This window comes from Microtus ochrogaster, linkage group LG4 (genome assembly GCF_000317375.1).
Source record: "Microtus ochrogaster isolate Prairie Vole_2 linkage group LG4, MicOch1.0, whole genome shotgun sequence".
Taxonomy (NCBI): Eukaryota; Metazoa; Chordata; class Mammalia; order Rodentia; family Cricetidae; genus Microtus; species Microtus ochrogaster.
In genome coordinates, this window is record NC_022030.1 from 56,280,776 (window position 1) to 56,290,200 (window position 9,425).

The 9,425-nt window shown below is 46.0% G+C and overlaps 1 protein-coding gene across 1 annotated transcript in view; it reads right to left on the reverse strand.

Moving 5' to 3' along the window:
• The window catches only part of LOC101993352 (sterol 26-hydroxylase, mitochondrial), a 27,506-nt gene extending 22,489 nt beyond the window's left edge, over nt 1-5,017 (reverse strand). Inside the window, exon 1 of the mRNA XM_005361620.3 lies at nt 4,345-5,017. Within this exon, the coding sequence (XP_005361677.1) occupies nt 4,345-4,602 (258 nt within the window). The 5' untranslated portion in view covers nt 4,603-5,017. The remainder of the gene's footprint in view (nt 1-4,344) is intronic.
• Nucleotides 5,018-9,425: the final 4,408 nt, after the last annotated feature.

The following is a 9,425-nucleotide window of genomic DNA, read 5'->3' on the forward strand; positions in this document are numbered from 1 at the left end:
GGCTCACAACCATCTGTAATGAGGTCTGGTGCCCTCTTCTGGCCTTCAGGCATGCATGCAGGAAGAATATTGTATACATAATAAATAAATAAATAAATAAATATTTTAAAAAAATGGAGAGAGGGGAAAAAAGACCGTTTCTCTGGGCTGCAGAAAGTCCAGGTTTCATTTCCTTGCACTTCTTAAGGGTGTGTGTACTTGGGGGAGGGGGACAGTGAAAATGTGGAAACGGAGGCTAAATGTAAAGAGTGAGAGGAGGCGTGGCAACAGGCGGCTGAAGTACTACTTGCTAAGATTAGCACTCAAGAGCCAAGGCACCCAGAGAGAGGCCCGAGGCACCCCACAAATTATTCAGGCTGTCCCACTCACTTCAGATCCAGAGGTTCTGGGGTAGAACGCTGCAGGGTGGCCCTGGAGGCCGCTTTGCACGGCCACCTCCCTAGACCTCAGTTCGTCCTTTCCGCGTGCAGCCACCCAGCCACTGTTCGTGGGCTCGTGTATAGCTGGTGCCCCTGGTGTGCAGAGGGCAAAGCAAAATCCCAGCAGAGTGCAAGGAGCCTTGTGTTCGATGCACACAGCACAGTAGCTATGGGACCACAGTGGTTCAGAGAGATTAAAGACAAAAGGAGGAGGAAGGAGAAGGAGGGAGAGGAGGATGGAAAGGAGGAGGGAGAGGAGGAGAAAGAAGCCTTCTGGGACCTGGCCCAGTGGGTTAGAACCCTTGCTGCAAAGCCTGGTGACCTGAGTTCGATCCCAGGAACTCACATAGTGGGACAGAGTCAGACACGTGTCATGTCATGCTAAAGGAGATAAATGGTTTTGTTTTTTTTTAAAAAAAAAAAAAAAAAACAGAAACCAAGCCTAGGAAGCCAGGCAGGAGTTTTCCAGAGGGGCACAGCTGCCACAGAGTCTTCCTTCAAAGGCCAAGGAGAGCCATACCTAGGACTCCAGAAGGGTAGAGTGCAGCAAGCAAGGCTGCTGGAGATCCAGAGGGGTGTCCCAACCCAGCATGCAAAGCATGCAGGGTTTGGGGCTTTAGGGCATGTCTACACTGATGGGTTTCACTTTTACAGGACTCCAAGACCTCTCTCTCTGGCCAGTTTCCCCTTTTCTCACTCTCCACATTGTCTTGGATATAGGTCACTTTGTAACTTTACTGGGGAAAAGCAGAAAGGGGTTTGTCTTGAGTAGCAGATCAGACCCTAAACTTTTTTTTTTTTTTTTGGTTTTTCGAGACAGCATTTCTCTGTAGCTTTGGAGCCTGTCCTGGAACTACCTCTTGTAGACCAGACTGGTCTCGAACTCACAGAGATCCGCCTGCCTCTGCCCCCCAAGTGCTGGGATTAAAGGCATGCGCCACCACCGCCCGGCTGGACCCTAAACTTTTGACTTGGTGCTCAAACAAGACTTTTGGGACTACTGGCACAAATGAATGCATTTTGCCTTGTGATAATGAAATTGGGAGTGGTGTGGTGTGGAATGCTATGGTTTGGATATGGTCTTCCTCAAAGATGTGTGTGTGTGTGTGTGTGTGTGTGTGTGTGTGTGTGTGTGTGTGTGTATGTGTGTTGAAGGCATGATCCTCAAGGTGACAACACTGAAAGGCTCTGGGACCTCTCTGAGGTAAGGCCTAAAGGAAGGAGTTTGGGTTGTAACTACCCTAGACTCCCAAGGGTGAATCCATTCCTACAAAAACAGGTTGTTATAAAAAAGCAAGGCTGGCTTTGGAAATCAGTATGGTGATTTTTCAGAAAACTTGGAAAAAATCTACCTCAAGACCCAGTAACACCGCTTTTGGGTACATATCCAAAGGATGCTCAATCATACCACAAGGACATATGCTCAACTATGTTCATAGCAGCATTGTTTGTCATAGCCAGAACCTGGAAACAGCCTAAATGCCTCTCGACCGAAGAATGGATATGGAAAATGTGGTACATTTACAAAATGGTGTACTACACATCAGAAAAAAATAATGACATCTTGAAATTTGCAGGCAAATGGATGGATCTAGAAAACATCATATTGAGTGAGGTAATCTAGACCCAGAAAGACAAATATCATATGTACTCATTCATAAGTGGCTTTAGACATAAAGCAAAGAAAAACCAGCCAACAATCCACAACCCCATAGAACCTAGACAACAAAGAGGACCCTAAGAAAGACTTACATGGATCTACATAGGAAGGAGAAAAAGACAAAGTCTCCTGAGTAAATTGCGAGCATGGAGGTCATGGGAGAGGGTAGAAGGGGAGAAGAGGAAGAGAGGGGAGTGGAGAAAAATATATAGCCCAATAAAAACAATTTAACAAAGGAAATAAAAGGGAGGTGTCAGAGGAAAACAAAAAAGAAAAAGAAAAGCAAGGCTGTTCTCTTCCCATACTCTCGCCTCCTTTCTTACTGTATGACCTCTCTCTCATACATCACAAGCAAGCGCCTGTCATGTGATGTCACTCATCAGGATACATACAGTAACAAGACCTTCATCAGAGGCTAGCTAAACAGAGCCACCTATTTGGACTTTCAGTTTCCAAAGTTGTGAACAAAATATACTTTTTTCTTTATTACTTGTTCATTCTTCAGCATTGTGTTAGAATTAAACAAAACAGACAAAGACTTGGGAGCGCACCCAAAGGACACCCAACTATGGGAGTTTTCCATCTCAGCAGACAGTTTGACGAGGAACCAATTCTAACAGACACAAAGCAAGTTGTAGAAACACAGCCTTCCTCGGTACTGTTGTCACTGGGTTTTACGGATGTACAACACTCCTGTTATCACACCAGCCACAAGCACATGCAGCAAAGATTGATTATATTTCTCATGGGACAGCTCAGATCCACACGATCACTGTTTAGAGTTTTCCTAAAACTGCAGCCCTCAGCTGGGCGATGGTGGCACGTGCCTTTAATCCCAGCACTGGGGAAAAAGAGACAGTTGGATCTCTGTGAGTTCAAGGCCAGCCTGGTCTACCAAGTGAGTTCCAGGACAGGCTCCAAAGCTATAGAGAAACCCCGTCTTGAAAACAAAACAAACAAATAAAAACTGCAGCCCTCTGGACTCTTTTAAAAGACCATTCACGGGGCTAGAGGGAAGGCACACCAGGTCAGTTCCTTTGCTGCTCTTCCACAGGACCTGAGACTCATCCCCAGTAACTATAAACTAGCTACCTGTAACCCCAATTCCAAGGGATCCTCTTCTGCCAACAGACAGACAGACAGACACACTCAAAAACACATACACAGAAATAAAAATAATTCTTAAAGTAAGTCTTTTATATATATATATATATATACATATATATATGTATATATATGTATATATATATGGCATTGTCCTGGCTGGTCTTGTGTGTCAACTTGACACAAGCTAGAGTCATCAGAGAGCAAGGAGCCTCAGTTGAAGAAATGCCTCCATGAGACCCAGCTGTAAGGCATTTTCTCATTTAGGAGGAAGGGAGGACCCAGCCCATGGTAGGTGGGGCCATTCTCAAGAAAGCAGGCTGAGCAAGCCAGGGCATGCAAGCCAGTAAGCAGCATCTTCCATGGCCTCTGTATCAGCTCCTGCTTCTGGGATCCGCCCTGGTTGAGTTCCTGTTCTGACTTCCTTTGGTGATGAACAGCAATGTGGAAGTGTAAGCCAAATAAACCCTTTCCTCCCCAACTTGTGTTTTGGTCATGGTGTTTCATTGCAGCAATAGAAACCTTAACCAAGACAGGCATGAGGGTGCACACAAATAATTCCAGCTCTCAGGAGGCTGAGGCAGAAGAGTTATAGCCAACCTAGGTTATCTAAGGTAACACTGTCTTAACAAAACAAAAACGAACAAAACTCCATTAATTCAAGGTGCAGCTCCCTCAGTCTTCTGTAAAGCCAGCTAGAATTACTTCCTGTGCAAATCCCTCTGAGAAAGCTTCAGTCCCCCAGCCCAGAGGCATTCCCCAGGCATCTCAATTTCTAGAAGCTGAAATCAATCGAGAACTTTTCAGCCTTTTTGTGTCTTGGTTTAGAGGTGTGCAGGGAATGGTTTATTCTCATCACCGCCCCCCCCTTCCCTCCCCTCTCCCCTGGATTAGCTATGTAGACTGGCAGGCCTTGAATTTATAGAGATTTAGAGCCATTCTCGCCCAACACAACCCCTTCCTCTCCCAACTTGTGTCTGTCACACCGCTAGCGACACTCATTGCTTGTTTTAGATCAAAGTGTTCTGTCTGCACCTTGCACACCTTTCCAGTTTTTGGCAGGAGCCTCAGACTCTGGCGACCTAAGTTCCCACTTCTCTCCCACATCCAGTTTCTCTATTCCGGTGCCAGCCCCAGGTGGCTATGCCGCTGCCAGGTTACCTGGAGTTCGTGCAAACGCAGGATATAGCCTCGGAGGAATAGCTGAGATAAAAAGCGTAGCGGTCCGGGTCCGGGAAGCTCCTCCAGACTGCGCAGCCGCCGCGGGTCCTGACCTCCTCCAGGACCCTCCACAGTCTCTGCCCGGAGAGCTGCCGGGATTGCAGCCTTGGCTCTGGCCCCCTGTGGACAGAGGCCACGGCCCACCACACGCGTGCCCAAGAGCGCCCACCTCAGCCTTGTGCAGCTCAATGCAGCCATGGATCGTGCCTGCGAAACCAAGAGTTTGGATCCAGATACTGGGTACCCCAACCAGAGGCAGAACCCTAGGCTCTTGGGACCGGGCGGCTTTAAAGGCAAAGGTGACCCGGGAGCCGGTCGATTGAAGGTCAGTCAGTTCTTTTCATAACCCTTTCCAATCAGTAACTATCGAACGCAAGTGCCAGAAGTTGACAGTGTTACCCAGCGAGAAGCCCCGAGCTCTCTGGCGTTAGCAGCTTTCCTCCTCCACGGATTCCTAGGAACTTGGTTGGCTTTTAACTGAGCTGGAGCACAGAGGTCAACTTCCAAGACCCTCAGGCCCCACCCAGCAAGACCCGCCTTTGCTTGGCCCGCAAAGGACCCTCTCTGGTGCCCCCTCACTTTTCCAGATGGCCCTGTACCGCACTGCTGTTCCCCGGAGGCTGAGGCTGTGTGTGGAGCTGAGCGAGCTAAAGCGGGCCAGCTGCCAACGTCATGTGAGCCCGGGGAGGAGGAAAACAGAAAATTGCGGTTATTAGTGGTGTTTTAAAAACACAGTGCCCCTATCACCACTACCACCACACACATCTTCTTACCCCAACTGTGCTAAGGCAGGATTTTCCAACTGTCAGGTTGAGAGCAGATTTAGAGATTTGATTTTATTTTCGTTTTCCTGAGTTTTCATTTCCCCGGGTTTTTCTTTTGTTTTGTTTTTGTTTTTTAAGACACAGTCTTATCGTGTAGGCCAGGCTGGGTTCAATTTCCACTCTCCTGCCCTAACCTCCAGAGTGTTGGGATTAAAGATCTTTTATAAACCAAGTGTGGTGGAACACCCGTTTAATCCCAGCACTCAGAGGGCAGAAGCAGGTGGATTTCTGTGAGTTCCAGGCCAACCTGGTCTACATAGTGAGTTCCAAGTCAGCCAGAACTACATAGTGAGACTCTGTCTCAAAAAAACAAAACTAATAGTAATAATAATAATGAAATTTTTTAAAGAAGGTGGGGCTGGATAGATGGCTGCTCCTCAGACGACTTGGGTGGCTCACAACCTTCCAAAACCTTCTGCTGGTGCCAGGAATCCAAGTCGTGCACTGCGGGAAAAAACACTCACATTTAATAAATGTAAATAAATAAATTCTTAAAATTTTATTTTAAAAAATGACTGCCCAGCATGTGGCCTGGTTTCAGCATTATTTTAATAGAGTGAAAAGAATAAAATGGGACAGAAAACTTGCTACAAGAAGAAGTAGGAGTATTTCCTGAATACTGTGTATTTTCTCGGTGTAGCTCCAGCTGTCCCGGAACTCACTCTGTAGACCAGGCTGACCTCAAACTCAGAGACTAAACCTGCCTCTGTCTCTGAGGGGTGGGATTAAAAGTGTGTGCCACCACAACTGGCTAGAAGTGTAGTTTTCAAAAAATTAAAAACACAAGGCTATAGTTGTGGCTCAGCAGTTAAGAGCATTTGTTGCTTTTGTAGAGAACTCGGATTCGATTCCCATCACCCACGTGGCGGTTCACAGCCATCCTTAATTAACTCCAGTTCCAGCGATCAGCTGCCCTCTCCCAACTTGCAAGGGGTCCAGACATGAACATAGTGCCTCTGCCTCCCGAGTGCTGGGATTAAAGGCGTGCGCCACCATCGCCCAGCCTCTCAGTTCATTTTTTAATGAAAAGCATGACATGCAAATGCAAAATAAACATGGGGGTTGGGGATACACTTCAGTAGAAGAACACCCACCTGGTATGATGAAGTCCTCCACTTATCCCTGGCATCCTCAGCTACAAAGCTAGTTCGAGACCAGCACAAACTAGATGAGACCCTGTCCCAAAGCAAATAAAAAGTAAACACAGGATCAGAGACATTTTACCAGCAACTGTAGAAGTCAGAAGGATGGTAAAGTAGATCCTAACAGCTTGTGAAGGATCTTTTTTTTTTTTTGTAGCCACCCAGAAGAAGGAAACAGAATATTGATTTCAGACAATTGGATTGACAGCTAACGTGGCTAGGTGTAGAGTTATTATTTACTCTAATGTCCATCTTTCTACTCATTGCAGAAGGCTGACCCTTAGGAAATGCCAAGAGTGGAAGCACAGCTAGACAACAAAAGAGGCTCATTGCCTAAAGCAAGTAAGGAAAACACTGGAAATGATCCTCAAGATAGCATTCTCTCCAAGGAAATAAAAGGGCTTTTTATTATTATTTATTATTTTATGCATCTTTATACAGGAAAGGCTCATTACATGTTGAAGGGGGTACATCCTTGAGCATGCCCAGTTCAATTCCCTCACTCTCTCACCTGCTCTTCCCTGCCTTGTCCCCCTTTTCCCAAATAGTCCCTTCTTTTATGTATTACACACACACACATACACACACACACATGTACATACACACACTTTGTATGCATGTGTGTTCATGTGTGTACATGCCCATTCATGGATGGGTATGTAGAGGTCAGAAGGGAACTGTATTAGTTCTTTTCTATTACTATGATGAAACACCATAACAAAGTTTTTGTTGTTGTTTGTTTGTTTGTTTGTTTTTCAAGACAGGGTTTCTCAATGTAGACCTGGCTGTCCTGGAATTAGCTCTGCAGACAAGGCTGACCTCAAACTCAGAGATCCACCTGCCTCTGCCTCCCAAATGCTAGGATTAAAGGTGTGTGACATCACCACCCTCCCATAGCCAAGTTTTATAAACTTTTATAGAAGAGCTGAGTTGGGCTTATAGCTCCAGGGAGTTAGAGTCCAGGATGGTGGCGGGAAGACAGAGTGACAGGCAGCTGCAACAGCAGGTGAGAGATTGTATCCAGGGCCACAAACAGGAGGCAGAGCGCACACTGGGATAAGAGTCTTTTGAAACATCAAAGCCCACCCTCAGTGACACACTTCCCCCACCAAGGCCACACCTCTCAATCCTTCTCAAACAGTTCCACCAACTGGAGACCAGGCATTCAAACGTATGAGCCTGTGGGGGTCAATCTAATTCAAACCACCACAGCAACTTGGTGTGTCTTTTCTCTTCAAACGCCACCCACCTTGATTTTTAAGACAGAACATCTTCCTGGGACCTGGGGCTCACCAATTAAGCTAGGCAGGCTGGCCAGCAAGCACGGGGGATCTTCCTGTCTCTGCCTCCCCAGGGCACACACTACTATGCCCATCCTTCTGTTTAAGTGCAGAGGGATCAAACTCAAGGTCCCCATGGTTGTACAACAAGCATTTATTTTCTTTTGGTTTTTTGAGACAGGATTTCACTGTGTAGACCTGGCTGCCCTGGAACTCACTCTTTAAACCAGGTTGTCCTCGAACTTACAGAGATACGCCTACCCGCCTCTAACCCCCAAGTGTTGGGATTAAAGGCACGCACCACCACCACTACCACTAGGCTATGCAACAAGCATTTTATTAACTGAGCCATCTCCCTAGTCCCTATTAGCTCTAAATTCAACAAATGAGAGATACTATATAAAGTTTTTCTGTATCTGAAGCATTTGGCTCCACTCATATCCTGACATAATTACAACCATCTTTAGACTATCTGAGTAAAGCTTCATTGTGTATATCTTCTACATTTTCTTTACCCATCTGGTAAATAACTTGGTGAATACTGCTGCAGTTAACATAGAAGTTGTGCTGGTTAGTTTTATGTCAACCTGACGCAAGCTAAAGTCATCTGAGTGGAAGGAGCCTCAACTGAGAAGAGGCCTTCATAAGAGTGGGTGTGGCAAGCCTGTAGGACATCTTCTTAGTGATTGAAGGAGAAGGGTCTAGGTCTTTTGTGGGCAGTGCCACCCCTGAGCTAATAGTCCTGGGTATTATGAAAAAGCAGGCTGAGCAAGCCAGTGGGAGCAAACCAGTAGGCAGCACCCATCCACAGCCTCTGCATCAGCTCCTGCCTCCAGGTTCTTGTCCTGACTGAGTTCCTGCCTTTTGATATGAGCGATTATATGAAACTTTGAGTGAAATAAACCCTGTCTTCCCCAAGTTGTTTCTTGTCATGGTATTCTTCATAGCACTAAAAACCCTAAGATAGATGCCTTTAATCCCAGCACTCAGGAAGCAGAGCTCCAAATTCATTTTCCAGGGAACTAGAGTTGCAGACTATAGTGAACTGCCACATGGATGCTGGGAGCTGAACCTAGGTCCCCTGCAAGAGCAGCAAATCTTCTAACCTGCGCAGCTGTTGCTCTAGCCTGTTCATTTCTGTACAGCAGAGCACATTGTTTCATGCAGCTGTCCAGTTATCCCGACTGTTGGGTGAAGAGTCTTTCTCCAAAACATGTCTTTGGCTACTTTCTTGAAAATGATGTCACATGATTTTACTTCTATTTACAGTCTATTACACTGATTTACATGTTTTTGTTTGCTTTCATTGGAATTTGTGGATCACTTTAGGTCATAGTCATTTTCATTATGTTAATTCTACCAGTTCTTTAAGCATGGGAGTGAAGGGGACCCCTGAATAGTAGGCGGGGAAGCTTCCTCCTGAACTCTGGATAAGGCACACTCAAACACTTGGGGTTTTTTTGTTTTGTTTTGTTTTGTTTTTTTGAGACAGATTTTAGAGCCTGTCCTGGAACTAGCTCTTGTGTGTGGGCTGGCGTTCCTGCCACCCAGCTCCCAGCCACCTGGCTAGCTTATGCCCCAAAATAACAACACACAAACTGTATTCATATAAACATTGCTTGGCCCATTTCTATTAATGTATGTAGCACCATGAGGTGGGGACTTATCTTGCCTAACCCATATTTTATTTTTTATTTTTTTTTATTAAGAAAGAAAAAAAATTTCCGCCTCCTCCCAGCCTCCCACTCCTCCCACTCTCCCCCCCCCAACTTCCC